The sequence below is a fragment of the Carcharodon carcharias genome, chromosome 12 (assembly GCF_017639515.1).
Source record: "Carcharodon carcharias isolate sCarCar2 chromosome 12, sCarCar2.pri, whole genome shotgun sequence".
Classification (NCBI taxonomy): domain Eukaryota; kingdom Metazoa; phylum Chordata; class Chondrichthyes; order Lamniformes; family Lamnidae; genus Carcharodon; species Carcharodon carcharias.
The window spans coordinates 145,474,327-145,494,647 of NC_054478.1; the positions used below are offsets into that span (position 1 = coordinate 145,474,327).

Here is a 20,321-nt window from a genome sequence, read left to right on the forward strand (position 1 = left end):
ACTATCCTGACCATATGCAATTCATATACTATGAAAACATTATAAAACCATTAGATGTAGGAGCAGAAGTAGGCCATTCGGCCCATCAAGTCTGCTCTGCTATTTAATGAGATCATGGCTGATCTGATAATCCTCAACTGCACTTTTCTGCCTTTTCCCCATAAGCCTTGATTCCCTTACTGATTAAAAACCTGTCTCAGCCTTAAATATACTTATCAACCCAGCTTCTACAGCCCTCTGTGGTAAAGGATTCCACAGATTCACTACCCTCTGAGAGAAGAAATTCCTCCTCATCTCTGTTTTAAATGGGCGACCTCTTACTCAGATTATGCTCTCTGGTTCTAGACTCTCCCACAAGGGGAAACCACCTCTCAGCATCCACCCTGTCAAGCCCCCTAAGGATCTTGTATGTTTTAATAAGGTTGCTTCTCATTCTTCTAAACTCCAATGAATACAGGCCCATCCTACTCAATCTCTCATAAGAAAATCCCTCCATACCCAGGATTGACCTAGTGAACCTTTTCTGGACTGCCTCCAATGGCAGTATATCTTTCCTTAGATAAGGAGACAAAACTGTTCACAGTATTCTCTGTGTAGTCTAACTATTGCCTTGTATAGTTTTAGCAAGACTTCCCTATTTTTATACTCCATTCCCTTTGAAATGAAGGCCAACATTCCATTTGCCTTTCCCATTACCTGCTGAACTTGTATGCTAGCTTTTTGTGATTCATGCTCGGGGACCCCCAAAATCCCTCTGTGGTGCAGCTTTCTGTAGTCTTTCTCCATTTAAGTAATATTCTGCTCTTCTATTATTTCTGCCAAAGTGCATAACTTCACATTTTCCCACATTGTAATCCATTTGCCAAGTTTTTGCCCATTCACTTAAGCTGTCTACATCCCTCTGTAGACTCTGAGTCATCCTCACCACTTGCCTTCCCACCTATCTTTGTGCCATCTGCAAACTTGGCGATAGTACATTCACTTTCTTCATCCAAGTCATTAATATATATTGTAAATAATTGTGGCCTCAGCACCGATCCCTGTGGCACTCCACTAGTTACAGGTTGCCATCCTGAAAGTGTCCCCCTTATCCCAACTCTGTCTTCTATTAGTTAACAAATCCTCTATCCATGCTAATATACTACCCAAACACCCTGGGCTCTTAACTTATTAAGTAGCTTTATGTTTATTCCTTATCGAACACCTTTAGGAAATCCAAATATATTACATCTACCGGTTCCCCTTTATCTATCCTGCTTGTTACCTCCTCAAAGAATTCTAATAAATTTGTCAGGCATGATTTCCCCTTCATGAAGCCATGCTTACTCTGCTTGATTATATTATGCATTTCTAAATGCTCTGCTATTACATCCTTCCTCCCCTCCTTTTTGAATGGAAGGAGACAAAAAACAGACAGCTACAGGCCAGTTAGCTTAACATCCGGAAAAATATTAGAGCTTATTATAAAGAATGTAATAGCAGAGTAATAAGGTAAGGCAGATTTCAAGACTTGCAGATGCTGAGTTGTAACATTCAAATTTTCAGATGACACAAATGTAACTATAATCATTTATAATTTCACATCCTTTATCGCTTTCTAGCTAGTCTCATACTCTTAATATAAAAGTAGCTTGGTTTCTTTATTTTCACTTGATAGTTGATAGCTAGAAACTTGTAGCTTTTCTACTCTTTTCTGGCTGAACGAGAATTACACACTAAACAAAAAGCATTCTATTGCGTGTGTACATTTGTTTTGATTACAGCTCTGTGAAGCAACTTGGGGACACTTTTATCCACAGTTAAGGTGCTGAATAAATACAAGTTAATAAGAATTTTTAAAAATGGGAGCTGGAATAGGCCATTCAGTTCTTCAAGCCTGCTTCTTCATTCAATAAGATCATCCACACTATCTCCGTATTCCTTGATTCTTTTAGTACCAAAGATCTATTGACCTCTATCTCGAAATACCCAACAACACATCATCCACAGCTTTCTGGGGCAGAGAATTCAGAAGATTCACAACCCTCTGGGTGAGGAAATTTCTCTTCATCTCAGTCCTACATGTCCAAACTCTTATCCTGAGACTTAGCCCCTTTCTTCTACTGCTGTTCTACTGCAGGTGCAGTATAATGTGGATAAATGTGAGGTTATCCACTTTGGTAGCAAAAACAGGAAGGCAGATTATTATCTGAATGGCTTCCGAACTCCAGCGAATATAATCCTAACCGACTTAATCTTTCCTCATTTGTCAGTCCCGCCATCCCAGGAATCAGTCTGGTAAACCTTTGCTGCATTCCCTCTATAGCAAGAACACCCTTCCTCAGATAAGGAGCCCAAAACTGCACACAATATTCCAAGTGTGGTCTCACCAAGGCCCTGTATAATTGCAAGGCATCCCTGCTCCTGTACTTGAATCCTCTCACTATGAAGGCCAACCACCATTTGCCGCCTTTACTGCCTGCTGCACCTGCATGCTTACCTTCAGCGACTGGTGTATGAGGACACCCAGGTCTCGTTGCACATTCCCCTCTCTCAAGAATGAGGAGGGATCTCATAGAAACCTATAAAATTCTAACAGGACTAGACAGGGTAGATACAGGAAGGATGTTCCCGATAGTGGGGGAGTCCAGAGCCAGGGATCAGAGTCTGAGGATACGGGGTAGACCATTTAGGACTGAGACAAGGAGAAATTTCTTCACCCAGAGAGTGGTGGGCCTGTGAAATTCACTACCACAAAGTAGTTGAGGCCAAAACATTGTATATTTTCCAGAAGGAGTTAGATATAGCTCTTGGGGTGAAAGGGATTAAAGGATATGGGGAGAAAGCGGGAGCAGGCTATTGAGTTGGATGATCAGCCATGATCATAATGAAAGGCGGAGCAGGCTCGAAGGGCCGAATGGCCTACTCTTGCTCCTATTTTCTATGTTTCTATGTCTTCAGTCAGGGAAAACAACCTCTAAACACGTTGCTGTTTTTTCTCTCCCTCCTTTCTTGAATAGTGGGATTATGTTTGCTATCTACCAATCCGCAGGGATTATTCTAAAATCAGAGAATTCTGGAAGGTCAAAACCAACGCAGCCACTATTTCTGTAGCTACCATTTTTTTTAAAACCCTAGAATGTAGGCTATCAGGTCCAGGAGATTTATTGACTTTGTGTTATTAATTTTTCTAGCAACATTTCTTTAATAATATTAATTTTCTTCCAAGTTCCTGATTCTCACTAGGCCCTTGGTTTCCGCCAATTTCTGGAATATTTTGTGCCTTCTGCTGCGGAGATAGGTACAAAGTAATTGTTTACCTTACAAAGTATCATGTCTGTCATTTCCTAATTCCACATTATAATTTCTACAGTCTGTGTATAAGAGACCCATGTTTATTTTCACTAATCCCTACATTTTTAGATTCCGAGAGAAGCTTCTCCATTCTGTTCTTTACAATTCTTTCTAGTTTATTCTCAGATTATATATTCTTTCTCTATCAATTTCTTGGTCATCCTTTACTTAATTCTAAAATCCTCCCAATCCTTGAGCGTACCACTCTCTATGGCAACATCACAAGCCTCTTCCTTGGCCTGACCCTTTGCTGGTGTCCCGGCCTTCGCTCCCTTTAATGAACAATTCAGAAATCTGCACCTGCTCTAAAACCTACACAATCTTCTTCAGTCAATAAAGTACAAAGGCGTAATCAGCAAACATCAAGGATAGCCAGAAAGTAAAAGCTCATGTGTCCAAGGGAAAGTGGCAAGTTGGAGCAAAAATTAGCACAGTGGCAGGAAGCAAGGGCCAAATGGATGCGTTTGTGAGTTGAAGGCTGTTTTAATGGGGTTGTACAGGGTTCAATAATAGGTTCCATGCTTTTTGTGATATATATATCAATGATTTAGACTTAAGTGTTTAATTAAGAAATTTGCAAACGATACAAAAATTGGCAATGTGGTTGATTGTGTGGAAGAAAGCTGTAAATTGCAGAAATCTAGCAATTGACAGTCATGTGGGAAGAAAAGTGGTAAATTAATTGAATCCGGAGAAACGTAAGGTAATGCACTTGGGAAGGGAAAACAAGGTAAGGGAATACACTATAATGGCAGGATTGTGAGAATTGTAGAGGAATAGTGGGGCCTTGGAGTACATGCCATTGATCCCTCAAAGTAGCAGAATAGTTAAATAAGGTGGTCAAGGAGCCATGCAGATGTTCTTAGGCACAGAGCATAAAAGCAGGGAGGTATGCTAGAACTATATAAAACACCAACTAGGCCACAGCGAGAGTACCAGGTACAGTTCTGGTCAGCACCTTACAGGAAGAATGTGATTGCACTCGAGAAGGTACACGGGGAGGTTTTTTATCTTTCTTCTTTCGTAGGATGTGGGCATCGCTAGCAAAGTCAGCATTTGTTGCCCATCCTCTACTGCCCTTGAACTAAACATTTCAGACCGACAGTTTAGAGTCAACCACATCGCTGTGGGTCTGGAGTCACATGTAGGCCAGACCTGGTAAGGACAGCAAATTTCCTTCCCTAAAGGGCATTAGTGAACCAGATGTGTTTTTATGACAATTAATGATAGCTTCATGATCATTACTGAGACTAGCTTTATATTCCGGATGTATTAATTGAACTTAAATTTCATCAGCTTCCATGATGGGATTTGAACCCATGTCCCCAGGGCATTAGCCTGGGTCTCTGGTTTACCACTCCAGTGACATTGCTACAGTCCCATCATGATGTCAGGACTAGAGAGAAGTTGAGGTGAGTTTTTTTCACCCAGAGGGTAGTGGGGGGTCTAGAATTCACTGTCTGAAGGGGTGGTGGATGCAGAAACTCACATTGCAATTAAAAAGTATTTGGATATACACTTGAAGTGGTGTAATCTACAAGGCAAAGGACCAAGAACTGGATAGTGGGATTAGGCAGGATGGCTCTTTTTGGCTGGCACAGTCATGATGGGTTGAGTGGCCTCCTTCTATGCTATAAATTTCTATGATTCTGTTACATCTCTACAACCCTATCAAGGTTTGTCCTTGGATGATTGAACAACAGCCATTTTTGACCCAGTCAAGCATGGCAAAGCTTTGCCCTAATCTAACCTGGATGGGAATGTTAGGGATCGAAATTTGAATAAAAGTCTATTAACTGAGAGTCAACAATCTAGTATTATTGCATCTAGCCACCCCCAGAAGTTACATTTTTAAATTAATTCACACTTCCTATAGTATTGAAGTGTTGACCCCTTAATTATTAGATTTTGAATGCTGTTTAACTCCTGCATAAAATGTAAGAAAACAGAACTACTTAAACTTGCCTTTAAAATGACTCATTAAATCAAACACGTTTAACAATGTTGGTCATAATTTTTACTGATATCGCTGAATATTTTGAAGTCTCACCTAAATGCAGTCAAATATTCAGCATCTCCCATTGGAGGATCCAGACCGCCAGTCCAGGCCATGTTGAGGTTAAATCCTACCCCTGCGCCAGTCCCAACCTAAAGCCCAAAAATCAGAAACACTTTCAATAAGAAAACAAAGCCTTCCTAATTTAAATTCAATTTTTATATTTTAAATTGCATTGCAACTCCAAACAACATTGGAATTGACATTATTTACAAAACTGTGTACTTTATACCCGATATTCCTGGCTATTTATGACTATTCTAAGTATTTTCTTTGTACAATTTTGTGCTTTACAATAACTCAGTATAAAGAGCACACACACTTGCTTTATAAAGGAATAATAGTCTTGTGTGATTTAAACAATCTCGATCACTACATCTTAAAAAGAATAGATCACTCACTAAAAAAAAACTAGAGCTAGGTTTCATACTTTAGTAGGATAGTGATCATGATAGCACTTTAGCAATCTAAAAAGAAATGCTGTCATGTCTTCTCTATTATTTAATTATCAAGCAATTCAATTACCTGACAAATTAATTACAATGAAAAGGAATATAAGCCAAATTAAATCATTTTTAGGTTTATGATTCACACCTTAAAAGACATGAGACTTCTTTTTTGATCTAAACATTAGCTGCAATCTGCATTACTTGCCTCATCTGGGGCTCCACTGCCAGGGAAGAAGTTGCCATCATCATAACGATGCAATGAAATGTACAACACGTTGGGATCACTGTAGAAAGCCTGCTGGGTGCCGTTACCATGATGCACGTCCTGTTGCACAATATTAGACAGCAGATTGAATGGCCATGTTTGAGAAATAGAATTTTAGGCTTGTCTTTAAATCAGTATCAGAACTTAATTTGTGACTAAAAGACTGTAGACTCTTAACACCATTTCTTCCTGCCTGATGGTACACCCAAGAGTTGTATAATACAAGCAATACAAAACATTTATTTACTTCAAATGTGCACCTTACTTCCTAATTATTTCGCCACTTGATTATACTGCTGGTGGAATGTGGCCTGATGACCACGCCCTAGGTCTCTGTCAAACTCTTTCTGAATTATCTAGGGTGGCCTTCAAACCAAATATCCTTATTTCTTACTGAAATCTATACTCTGGCAGCCTGAGTTAAACCAGGATTCATCCAGTGATGAAGTGTGGACATAACACAAGTGTTCTATGGCTCTAGAACAAGGCACTGTATTGACACAACACAGTACAAGTATTGGATTTTACAATATACAACGCGCAACATTCTCGAGGTTTAAGGTAAAGACAAACAATTGCCTGATTGGCTTTGATGTGGCTGACACTATAATGTTACTTTCATGATTTGTGTATCAAACAGTAATTGTTGGTGGTCCGTTTAGCCATTGTTTATTACAACAGCCCAAACAGTTCAAATCATTCCAAGCTTAGCACCAATCGTGCGTTCCACCCCACCTCATCGCATATGAATTTAATTTTAAACTGTCATAAACTCACTTAAATAGTAATTAGAAAATGGTAAGGCCATGTTGGTAGTTCTCAGCTGGCAGTGATCTGATGGAATGAGTTGCCCACTTGTTGAAATCAATGTGATGAAAATTGGGTGGGAGATACAATGGGCAGGCAATATATTCTGTCTGAATAACACCCCAGGGAGAAGGTGAATGTGAATGCTTGAGTGTCTTACAATTAATCCTGATTTTAAAAAAAAAAACAAAATACTAAATCAAATAAGGCATTTACACAGAAATACCCATTTTATATGTGCTTCTTCCTACTTCTTCTCTATCCCTTGCTGCCTCCCCAACTATAGCCAGAACAGCTGGTCTAGGCCACATATCCACACACTCCCCCTGCCTGCTCTCCCCATTCTGTGACTGGCCAACAGAAGGAATGGGAGGAAAGCAGGCATCAACACTCCAACACATTCACTCTCTTTTATCCCTTTCCGCCACCCACTCTCACCCCGGGAATCGCAGTCCTTTGCTGCTCCACAGTGTTCTATCGGGGGAAAGCAAGCTCCAGTTACAACCTACATCACAGCTTGCTCACAGTTCACTAGGCTATAAAACATAAAACGATTCATAACTCAACCAAAGATTAACACTAGTTACAAGCTGAAACAGTGATAAAAATATTAAGAAAGCTGCTCAAAAAGTCACTCAGTCCAAATTCAACTGAAACGATCAGATGCGATCAACGTATTTCAACACCAGCTGGATGTGACCCTAAATAAGAGCATGCTGCTGCAACAGATTTCAACAAAAATAGGGTTGGAAAGCAGAAAAAGAAAAATCTCTTCCATAATTTGTGCTTTGCTTTAGTCTGGTTCACTCACCCAGTCCACTATGAGGATTTTGCTGACATTCAGCCTCTGTTGTAGGAGCTTAGTAGCAATGGCCACGGAATTGAAGTAGCAGAATCCCCTGGAGGTAAGAGAAGTGGGGAAGAGGAGAAAGAAAGGGGAAATGGTTAATAGCAATGTTCCTGATTCTAATCGTCTGCATTCCTTCCCTCATTTATCATCAGAGGGAAAAGCACAGTGGGGACAAATTTTCACTAGCTTTTGTTCTGAGCTTCATATGTTGCCAATTATGCACAAAGTACCCCAGAAAGGCAGATGAATTTTATTTATTAGTTCATGGATTTGGGCTTTGCTGGCACAGCCCACATTCATTGACCATCCCTAACTGTCCTCGAGTAGGTGGCGACGAGTCGCCTTCTTGAACCACTGCAATCCGTATGCTGTAAGTATTTGCGCGGTGCTGCTTTGCAACTAGTAGAATTTGTTTTTTGATGGTGAAGAATGAAATTTTACTTACATTGGTGTGCTCTCCTCTGCATGGTGTCCAGGAGGCCTCACGACTGCAAACCCATTCTGCAAAACACCATCATTTCTATTATTCAGTACAAGAAGCAACTTGCACTGATAAACAGGTACTTTCAATCAAATTACACATCTAACAACAAAGCAAATTCGATGGTTCATAATGAGCTCTGCTGGTTTTTCAACAGGTTAAGGCAATGAATAGCTTAGCACAGACTAGAAATTTGCAGGAGTTAGCTGGCTTTAAGTGGAGGAGCTGTAGGGCTGGTACATTTGGCCTCAGCAAATAGAAGCCATTTGGGCAATGTACTGGAGTGTAAGTGTTACTCCAGCAAGAAGCCAGTCTCTTCGGGAAAGGAGAGCAGAAACTGGCAAGATAAAAGCCAAAATTATTCATCAAACACTTTCCGCACTCTCAAAGATAATTACGCTCATTATACAAGTTACGTAAAAGCACTAAGGAATTTCATAAGATGTTTCAGTTTAATTATGAGAAAAGATAGTTAAGCGTGAGCCTTTGTGCCTCAGCAAAGAAAATCGGACCACTTAATTTACCAATTTAGGTTTTAGCTTCCAATTAAAAATGAGGGTTCAGAGAAAAATAGTAAAAGTTGTAGAGGATGAATTTACTACAAATTAACCAAGTTACAGAAGATATTCCAAGATTCCTCACTACAGTAGCAATGCAGTTGCTTGGGCTAGTAATGAAGAGAGTGCGGATTCAAATCATGGTAGTTTGAGAATTTAAATATGTTTAATAGCGGTGACAAGGTTCACCTACGACCTTTATGGAAGAAAACCTGTTGTTCTTGCCGGAACTTGCCTATATGTAACTCCAATCCTATATCAATGAGGGTGAATTTTTTTTTGCGCCCCTCTGAAGTGGCCTAGCAAGCCACTCAGTTGTCAGGGCAACTTGGAATGGGCTTTAATGCCAAGAAAAAAGGGTGTAAAATTCACTTTCACCCATTTTAGACTACTGGCCAAGATCAATTTGACCCCAGTGTGTCAACAAACCAATTCACCGAGTCCTAATGATGCTCCATATAAAAGTTTAACTGTAATTTTAAAATGTATTTAGGAAAATAAAGCAAAACCTAATCTTACAACCCACAGCAGATTTGCCCACAGAATAATGCCATGGTATTTTTAAATTGTCTGCAATATAGGATGTAGATTTCTTATTTGTAAATCAGTCAAACATATCTTTCTGTTGGTCCTTTCATTTTGCAGTGTATCCTTATTTTGCCAGAGTAAGGCACTGAGTCATGTTATGCAAAATCATTTGCTACTGTGTCAGCTGCAAGACAAGCGAATTCATCTTTTTACACATTACCGCCATTCAGAAATGCCACATAATACTTCTGGTTTGATATGAAGTTGAGAGAGAAAAATTATTCCCTCTGGTGAATTGCTCAATAATCAGAAGTCATGGATTTAAAAACAATCGGCAAAATCTAGAGGACAGCTGAGGAGACTTTTTCACTCATAGTTGTTGGGATTTACCTGAAAAAGGGGGTGGATGCTGATCCTAGAAATAATTTCAAAAGAGAGTTAGTAACTCTCTAGTAACTGGGCTAGTAACTGAGAACTAGAACCCATAGGATTAGAGAAAATGCGGAGGTGTGGGACTGAGCACCACGGCTCTTTCAAAGAGCTGGCAGAAACAGAACAGGCCTAATGGGTTCCTTCTGTGCTGTAAGTTTCTTTGATTTTACATCTAAATATAATTCTATATTAAAACAGCGACTATACTTCAAAAGTACTTACTAGCTGTGAAATACTTTGAGTGCCCTTTAGATGAGAAAGGTGCTGCATAAATTCAGTTAATTTATTTATTCACTTTGGAAGTTCATAACGCAGGTGGATCTGTAACAATTTAAAAAAAAATTCATTCATGGGATGTGGGCTTCACTGGCTGGGCCAGCATTTATTGCCCATCCCTATTTGCCCTTGAAAAGGTGGTGGTGAGCTTCCTTCATGGACCGCTGCAGTCAATGCAGTGTAGGTACACCCACAGTGCTGTTAGGGAGGGAGTTCCAGGATTTTGGCCCAAAGACAGTGAAGGAATGCCGATATATTTCCAAGTCAGGACGGTGAGTGACTTGGAGTGGAACTTCCAGGTGGTGGTGTTCCTATCTATCTGCTGCCCTTGTCCTTCTAGGTGGTAGTGGTCGCGGGTTTGGAAGGCACTGTCTAAGGAGCTTTGGTGAATTCCTAATCTTAATTTTATTCCTGTTCTGGCTAAAACGAATTATACAGATCAATAATCATAGGCCTGGAAGAATCTGTTCCATTTTGCAAGTTGCGCACACTGTTAATTGACAGAAATGAATGAATGAGCTTACATGAAAGTGCCTTTCATGACAACGGAACATCGTAAAGCACTTCACAGCCAATTAAGCACTTTTTGAAGTGTAGTCACCGCTGTAATGCAGAAAATAGGCCAGCCAATTTGCACACAGCAACATCCCACAAACAATAATGTGATAATGACTTGAATCTGCTTTTAGACATTAGGTGAGGGATAAACATTGGCAAGACAATGTGAAGAACTCCACTGCTTGTCTTTGAATGGTGGTAAGAGATCTTTTACACCCTTGAGGGGGCAGATGGGGCATCAATTTAATGTCTCATTTGAAAGACGGCATCTCTCTAACAGTGCAGCACTCCCTAGTACTGCACTGGAGTGTCAGCATGGATCATGTTCACAAGTCTCTGGAGTGGGGTTTGAACTCACAAAGCTCTGTCTCAGAGAGGTACCACTGAGGCAAGCCAACACAAACATCCCAACTTAGCAATAACATAAAAGGATGTAAAAGTAAGTTAGACTGGGTGATGGAAAACATTAGCACATTAAGAATTTGTAAATGCTTATATTCAATGTCCTGGATCCAATGGTAGAATTTTCTACATCCAGGTAGATTTCCCTTTTCAAAACTTCCCATTTAATAGTTATTGATTAAATTAAAAGACTCACCTTTAATTCCTTAGTTGCCACTTTGAAAACAAGTTCAATCACACAGCCCACTGCTAAACGTGCAGCACTAGATGAGTGGATCTCATTCCAAATGGTATCACTGTCAACCTAACCGTCAAAACAAAGAACTCCTTAATTAACAAGGGGGGAATTACATGAAATGCCAGTCACTTTTTACATGAGTTATCTTGGACAATGCTGCCTTTTTAAATACAGACAATAAATAATAGGAGCTATATTGCGCATGGTGTTCAAGTGTCCTGCATGAGGTTATTGCATTATACTACAAGAACTCTCCCGAGAGGACCTATATAAAGTGAAACAGGAATCCAATAAATGAAAACTCAAAATTTGGTTCGGTAAATGTGCAATTCCAGTGTTTAATCCAAAAAAGGTTAATCTTGTGCTTGCAACACCTAGGCATGACATTATTCTTATTTAATTGCAGAACACGATAACGGCAGTTTGACTAGATACTAAACTATTTTTTTCCTCACAGTTTCTCAAAACTAACAGTGTTTATGAAATCATTTAATAATTCCGTAATAGGAATCTGGACGATCTGGAATTTAATCTGGAGACTAAATATAACTTCAATCAATACTAAAGGCAGCATTGAGATCCAGGCACAAAATATCTTTGAGACACACACATATATATGGTACATCAAATGCAGCATTCATTACGCCAGGAAGCAGTGGTTGAGTGACTATCACTGCTTTATGCACTCATACAAATCTGTCCCGCACCTGTCAAACTTCTTATTTATAGCACATACTCAAATACCATTCATGCTAATTTGAATCAAAATGCACAGTTTAATTGGTATAAATTAATTCACTGCATGTCGTAGACTTGATGGGCTGAACAGCCTACTTCTGTGCTGCAATTACTCTACATAACACTGTAATTTTATTTTTAAACTCCTAAAATTTTTTAAAAGCTTACATGAAACCTCATCCGGCCGGTGGATGACGTTTCATGCTTTGTCCAATTCCCGCCAGGGCTTCTGGCCTGCCTGCCAACTTTAAGGTCCTCTAATTACTTAATTGCCTCTGTCAATGGCCTCAATTGGCCATTGACAGGCCGGTGGGCATGCAGTGGAATTCTCTGCGCCCTTGCCTTCCTGAAAATTTAAATGGGGCGCAGTGAGGTCGGGAGTTGCCCCCAACATCACCGTGTGTCATTTTATGCATTGGCAAGTGGGGCCCGCCCATGCTTGCCGACGTGTAAAATCCTGCCCCTGATTTATCAAGAATCATAATGACCCTACCCAATTTAGGCTTCACTTTGTACCCAAGTGCATTGTTACTGGTCTGATACATGGTCCTGTTCAGGTCTGAACAAAATAAAATCTCTGCCTATAACTAAAGTTTGCTGCCATCCATCTCTGGGTTCATGTGTGCTCTCATTGTGTATTAAGCATTATGTACCCTAATTGATTAAGTGACCAGAATGGGAGTGGGGGATGAGCAAGAGGGAAAGGAAAACTGTTGGAAAATTTATCTCTACGTGACGCCAGCAACTTCCTGAAATATGGTAACGCAACTTTACTTCCTGGTGTGGTAGGGCTCTGATTTAAGCAAGCACCAACCTGAAGTAGATAATTTAGTTTATTTTCAGAATCAAATTGAATTTGCTCCATACCGAGTTTTAATTAAACTGCCTGACAAAATAAAAAGGGCATATTAACCAAAATTTCATTTTAAATTTTAATTAAATTTTTGATTTTAATTTCCCAGTTTAAAAAAGAAGCATTTACATAGCATCTTTAACATAGTTTTGATAATGCTCCTTGAGATATTTTACTTACTGACACCAAGGGTGGAATTTTCTGCTCGTCGGGTGGGCGCTTGCACCACCCAAACGTGTGTAAAATGACCTGCGATGATGTCGGGCGAGCGATATTTCGGTCAGCAGTGCACCCGCCGACGATTAACAGGCCTATTAAGGCCATTAAAGATCTAATTGAATTACATTTTTCGCTGCCCATCCAACCTTGGCGGGATGGTGAATAGGCCAAGCGGCCTTTGGATTTTTTCGCAAAACCTCATCCACGGGTGGAATGAGGTTTCGATCCATCACTTAAAAATAAAAAAATTTTCAAACTAATTCCGAACGTGCCCCTGCTCATGTGACCGAGTCATGTTTGCTCACCCCAACATCTTGTGGGCAGGATCATACAATGCTCGCACGACCCAAAGAATAGGCCCATTTGGCTAGCAAGCTGTGATTCCTCATGTTCATGATCAAGTAGTTTTGCAACACGCAGCATGAAGGCTTGTGTGACAAGCTTAATTGCTTGGGAAAAGTAGTAGATGGACATTTAAAAAAATTCTTTCATGGGATGTGGGCGTTGCCAGCAAGACTAGCTTTTGTTGCCTACCCCTAATTGCCCTTGAACTGAGTGACTCGCTCGGCCATTTCAGAGGGCAGTTAAGAGTCAACCACATTGCTGTGGGTCTGGAGTCACATGTTGGCCAGACCAGGTAAAGAGAGGCTGAGCGGTTTATGAAAGGAGTTCTAGAGCTTAGGGCCTTGGCAGTTGAAAGCGCAGCCACCAGTGGAGGAGAGATGGACAGAGTCACGTGAGGGGACATGTTAACATTTTAAAAAATCTTTTTTTTATTTTTCAAAATCTTCATCCCTCTGAGGCAGTTCTGTGCCTGTGCTGAGCACTGCAGCAGGCGCGTTTCACGCTGGACAGTCCTTAATTGGCCGCCAGCATGAAATCGTGGTGGGGTCCCGATCCCAGGTAGCGGTTGGCTTCCCGACCACTCGCTGAGCTTGCCTGACGAGGGCAAAATCCTGGCCCACGTTACAGAAGGAGATAAGCAACTAAAAGTTTAGTCAAAGAGACAGGGTTTATGGAGCATCTTACAAGTGGATAAAGGGATGGAATCATAGAATGGTTACAGCACAGGAGGAAGCCATTCAGCCCATCGTGCCTGTGCTGGCTCTCCAACTCATGTAGTCCCATTCCCATGCCTATTCCCTGTAGCCCTGCGATTTTTTTCTCTCTTCAGATAATGATCCAATTCTCTTTTGAAAGCCATGATTGAATCTGCCTTCATTCTTATGCTGTGCATTCCAAATCCTAACCACTCGCGTGTGTAAAAAATTTTTCCTCATGCTGCCATTGCTTCTTTTGCCAATCACCTTAAATTGGTTCCCTCTCATTCTCGATCCTTCTGCCAACAGGAACAGTTTCTCCCTATCTACGCTTTCCAGACCCCACATGATTTTGACCACCTCGATGAAAGCTCCTCTCAATCTTCTCTTCTCATAGGAACAGGAGTAGGCCATTCAGCTCTTCAAATTAGATCATGGCTAATCTTCTACCTCAATGCCACTTTCCCACAGTATCTCCATATTCCTTGATGTCATTAGTCTCTAGAAAGCTACCGATCTCTGTCTTCAACATGCTCAATGATTGAGCTTCCATAGCCCTCTGGGGTAGAGAATTCCAAAAGTTCACCACCCTCTGAGTGAAAAAATTCCTCCTAATCTCATTGTTAAATGACCTGCCCCTTGTCCTCAGATTATGTCCCTTGGTTTTCACCAAGGAAAATAACCCCAGCCTCTCCAATCTATTCATGTAACTGAAGTCCCTCATCCATGGATGGTCCAGTTCAGCTTCTTGCTAATTGCAGCCTCCAGGATGTCGATGGTTGGGGACTTGGTGATGGTGGCACCATTAAAGGTCTTGAGGTGGTGGGTGGACTCTCTGTTGTCTTTCTGAATTTGTTTGGCCACCCCAACATCATGTAGGCAGGATCACACAATGCTCGCAAGACCCAAAGAATAGGCCCATGTGGATAGCAAGCTGTAATTCCTCATGTTCATGATCAAGTAATTTTGCAACACACAGCATGAAGGCTTGTGTGACAAGCTTAATTGCTTGGGAAAAGTAGTAGATGGACTTGAAAAAAATTCTTTCATGGGATGTGGGTGCCGCTGGCAAGACCAGCGTTTACTGCTCACCCCTAATGGCCCTTGAACTGAGTGGCTTGCCAGGCCATTTCAGAGGGCAGTTAAGAGTCAACCACATTGCTGTGGGTATGGAGCCACATATAGGTCAGACCAAGTAAACAGAGGTTGAGTGGTTTAGGAAGGGTATTCTAGAGCTTAGGGCCTTGGCAGCTGAAAGTGCAGCTACCAACGGTGGAGTGATTAAAATGGGGCAAGAGGCCAGGATTAGAGGAATGCAGTGACCTTGGGAGGCTTGTAAAGCTGGAGGATGTTAGAGATAGGGAAGGGAAAGCCATGGAGGGATTTGAACATAAGGAGGAGAATTTTAAAGTCGAAGCACTGCCAAACTGAGAGTCAAAGTAGCCAAGGTGATGGGTGAAGAGAACTTGGTGCTAAGTTAGGCTATGGCCAACAAGAGTTTTGGATTAGCTTAGAGGTAGAAAATGGAAGGCTGGTCAGGAAAGCCTGTGGATGGATACTGTTTATTTTAAACTTTTAATATAACTGGTGCAACAGCAGGTAAGCTAAGGCCACAGACAGAATAAATTTCAGAAGAATATGATTGGACCAGGAACATGAAAGATGTGAATATTGCAGTCAGTGAATATGAATCCATTCAGTAAGTGTGGAATTATTTTGAAAGGGCAGCTTTGTTTAATGATTTCTCAATTTTCACAATCCCCTTGATGAAAACTGGATAAATTAAAGAAAGAGAGAGTTGCAGAGAACATCCAGTTTTTTTTGATGAAGATTGAAGGCTGGTACAGATGTTATTCGGGCTACGGTCCACCTCAACAATTAAGCTGACCGAATTTTTTCTGCAGCTACAAAACTAGGATAGAGCATAGATAAGGAAAATGGGGAGAATAGTCAGAGAGGAAGAGAACACAGACAGAGAGGACCAATGAGAGAGAGAGAGGAGATCAGATAGACAGCAACATTAGACTAATGGGCAGCAGAATCGTAGGTTGGTGTCAACAGAACTGGAAAAGTCCAACCATAAAATACATTGACAGGTACACATAGATTCTTACTGTGTAACTGTAAAATAATGGGAAAATGAGGGGAAAAACTCACATCTGATTGCGCCATTCCTTTCAAATATTCTCCCATATTATGCCTACGTTTCAGCAAGTGAAAATGCTGTTGCCTTGTGCCTTATATAAAAAATACAAAAAGCTTTGAAAATATGTCAAGAACTATTTCCCATGTAGATAACAAGGGTCTGGTGTTAAGTGAAACCACAATGTATCTGAATGCGAGTAAACTATTCAACATGAAAACACATGCTGGACCCACTTCCATTCACACGCACACTAAGACCAGTGCTGTTTGACTGTCTTTGTGCCTCTCTCAATTCTTTTGTTTATTGAGCAGACTGAGAGAGTGGTGAACACTAGCTCTGGGAAGCTCACACTGTTGTGACAAGTTGGCATTCTACCACTGCTCTGTTGTTTGCAAACAACTCAATTCAGAAAGAAATGAAGCCGCCTTCATTACCTCCAAGTCACTTGTCTTACAAAACTGCCAGATGCATCAACTCTTTTTATGAAGACTATTTGTGGGAGCAAAATGAAGTGACTTTTTTTTTTAAATGAAAGCTTTAAAAAGTACTAATTTTAATAACTCTTGGCAGCACCATAAGCACATTCAACCAAACAGATAAATTGCTGCCATGGGTCATTACATGGGAAATAGTTTTTGACATGTTTTCAAAGCTTTTTGTATTTTTTATATAAGGCACAAGCCAACAGCATTTTCACTTGCTGAAATGCAGGCATATTATGGGTGAATATTTAGTAGGAATGGAGCAAAAGATGAGAGTTTTTTTCTCTCATTTTCACATTATTTTACACATTTATTTTACACACCTGCATACATAACCCAGTTAAAACAACATTATAAAATTTAAAACATTTGGTCTTCAGAAATATCATTCGAACAATTCTAATCAAAATAGGGGAAGAGAGCATAAGTATGACATACAGTTGTGCAAAGTTTTACTCAAAACATTTAACATAAAGCAAGATTGTTGCATTTACAACCAGAATATTAAAACAAGCCAGAGTTTCTAAGTGCTCACAGGGGAAAATAAACTGTTGCTTATTCTCACACTGAACAGAATAACTTGGAAAGCAATTAAATGAATTTGTCAATGAGAAAAATGAATTCATTCATTATTTTATTTTTATATTAAGACATTATGTAACTCTTGCAATGGCATATAATGTCTGTTCATTATGCAGCTGAGCAGTACATATCACAAAGTTGACAGGTATGATCCGTGATCTGTGCCGACTTATCTTAACCTAGTTGAGGCAATGGTATACATGCATTTGGTTTCAGCAGCCCTCATTTGAGTAAACCAAAATCAGGGCTCCGACAGCGGATTATAAGTCAGCAATCCTCTTCCAGGAATATGTATGTATAGATGCTGATGAGGACATATTTCGGTCAACTGTGCTGTTTCCAACAGTCAAAAAGACTGTTGATACTGTCATTCATGAATAATGGCCATTCAAATCAAATACTGAGAATGAATATAGACTGTATCCAATTAGAAGACAACACTTTCAGAAAAAGCCGGGGGGGGGGGGGGGGGGGGGGAGGGGCGGGGGGTGAAATTGGCAAGAAAAAAATTGGACTTCCTTTATTTTCTCCCAGTGCCAAACATCGTTTGTGGCTAAGGGAGGCATGTAAACAACGGTTCCCATGCAGCTAGTTATATTGGTCTGAATTGGCTGCTATATGTCAGGAGGACAAATTTCCCTCCCACCCTGTGGAAACATAGCCAACCTCTGCTAAACGGTTCCTCACAGCTGAGAAAAGGGACTGAGCTGTATGGTGGAATCAGGGCATTTGCGGAGTAAATCCATACCCTATCAGCTCTGTGCAACTTTGCAAGTCCCTGCTCTAAGGTGAGATCAAGAATACTTCTTTAGTTATCATTCAGTTTCCCTGAACAATGTCACACATATTCCAGCTGTGGTTTAGCCAACATTCCTAGTACAGCAAACCTTGAATTCCTGTTTATGGGGGGACATCTGTTCTCAATTATCTGCTGAGTGGAAGTCAAAGCAACAATTTATGTTGCCGCTGAGATGGAAAGAACAAACAAGACATTATTTACGCATTTTAAAAGGGAAAAAAAACTTACTCCAAGACCGCCACAAGGAAGCATAACAAACATTGGGGTGATGGAACCTGTGGAATAACATTTTAAAAGAGCATTTCGTTAACAGTACTGAAATAAATCATAATGTTTGCAGCAATGTTGTAATCACAACTCAATGGTGGGGATTACAAATACAAATGAACGTCTTCAAGGTGTATTTCCCCCTAATGCTCTATTAACCCCCTTTACTGGCCTCTTGGGCCCATGCAAAAGCTTTTTATCACTGAAATAGTTCCTCACAGTTTATTCGCCATGTTAGGGTATTTAAAGCTATTTTCCTTTCTTTCAATTCTTTTTGTCATTGTTGACTGGAACTTAATTGGTTCATAGTCTACATACTATGCAAATCAAGATAGAAACTCAAAAAAGTTATAGTTAAGTAACTATGTAAATTAACAGATGTTTACGCACTCCAGGGGATTCTGGATTCAAATCTAAATGCTTGTTTGTATAAGGGCATGGAACAAAGTATTTTTTTCTTTAGTACCTACCACAACAGAAACAACCTAATTTCCTGAAAAACTACAGTGCATGATTTCATAATGTATACCTATAATTAAGCTAAATAGGAATGCAACGCCAGCAAATGCATGGGGGTCTGAGGCCTCCTACATCTCTTGTAAACTACCAATTAGGGAAATGTCATGGATTATGGGTATCTGCACATTTAAAAGCAGTATCGATGCAGCAATTAAGCATCAGCGAAGTGAATTTTGAAAATATGATTTTACTAAATCAAATAGAAACAAAAACAGACACTTTTTTCCTTAAATGCCAAGGTTCCTCTGAAGTTAAAGCAATCAGAACACACAGCTGTCACATGTTAGCATTCCAATAGGTGACGAAGTAAGGAGAAAAATACAATTGGACGTTTGGCAAAAATGGTGCTGTGCTGTGGGAGTTTTAACAGACAGGAAGGCTTTGTAGGAGGCACAGAAAACGCCTAAGACTACTTTCCAGTATATAGGTAAATACAAATGGTTTGGTTTCCTTACTACTCATTTCCTTGGAAACAGAGAGGATGCTTCCGCTTATGGGAAGAGCATAACTAGAGGCCACAAAAATAAGATAGTCACCAAGGAATCCAATGGGGAATTCAGAAGAAATTTCTTCACCCAAAGTGTGGTAAGAATATGGAACTCACTACCACAGGGAGTGGCTGAAGTGAATAGTATAGATGCATTTAAGGGGAAGCTAAACAAGTATTTGAGGGAGAAGGGATTAGATAGTTACAATGAGATTTAGATGAGAAAATTTGGGAGGAAGCTCATGTGCACATAAACACCAGCATGGACTGTTTGGGCTGAATGGCCTATTTCTGTGCTGTCAAACCAATGTAAACTTCTGCATATGGAATTGGTACCACAACCTTCAGATGGATTTAGGCAACTTCTTGTTTTAAACTGGCAGACATTTTTTTTGGTTCAGACTACAGTTGGTGTTTCTTTTCCTCCTAACTAAAGTCTTACGGGCAACAAATGTGACAGGGGTTGCGAGCACGCAGTGGTTTATTTTCAATTCAAATCGAGGAGAAAGGGAAAAAGCAAGTAGAGATCAGTGCATGTAAGGAACCAAGTATGGGAACTGATGGTGAATGCACTTGTTTTAGAACCGACTTCAGAACTAAAAAGGTGAGCAATGCAAAGGAGTTTGAATTGGTTAAAAAAAAAAGACTAAGGGTGGAATTTTACAGCCTTGCATTGGCAGGGACGGAGATGGAAAGTGGGACGGAGATGAAAAGTGCAGCGAGCCATTCAGAAGTCCACTGACTTCGGCGGGACCAGAAAACCCCGCTGGCGGGGCGGGCCATAAAACTCCGGTCTAAGTCACAAAAGCTGCAAACAATAACGAAAATGAATCAAACAAAAGGCAGCACAAATAAATGATAGTGTAAATAAGGTATGTTAAGGCCAAAAAATGATCCCATGCTACATTACTTCAGGTACCCTGAAAACAGGTCAATATCTAAATTAAACCAGTGTGA

The 20,321-nt window shown here is 40.3% G+C and overlaps 1 protein-coding gene across 13 annotated transcripts in view; it reads right to left on the minus strand.

The window, feature by feature from the left end:
• Positions 1-20,321, minus strand: part of hdac4 (histone deacetylase 4) — a 454,869-nt gene that overhangs the window by 27,026 nt on the left and 407,522 nt on the right. For all 13 annotated transcript variants that reach the window (XM_041201590.1, XM_041201589.1, XM_041201588.1 and 10 more), the window contains 6 exons: positions 18,320-18,366; positions 11,191-11,298; positions 8,206-8,261; positions 7,722-7,809; positions 6,044-6,163; positions 5,384-5,481 (listed from right to left, as the gene is read on the minus strand). In XM_041201590.1, the coding sequence (XP_041057524.1) occupies positions 5,384-5,481; positions 6,044-6,163; positions 7,722-7,809; positions 8,206-8,261; positions 11,191-11,298; positions 18,320-18,366 (517 nt within the window). The remainder of the gene's footprint in view (positions 1-5,383; positions 5,482-6,043; positions 6,164-7,721; positions 7,810-8,205; positions 8,262-11,190; positions 11,299-18,319; positions 18,367-20,321) is intronic.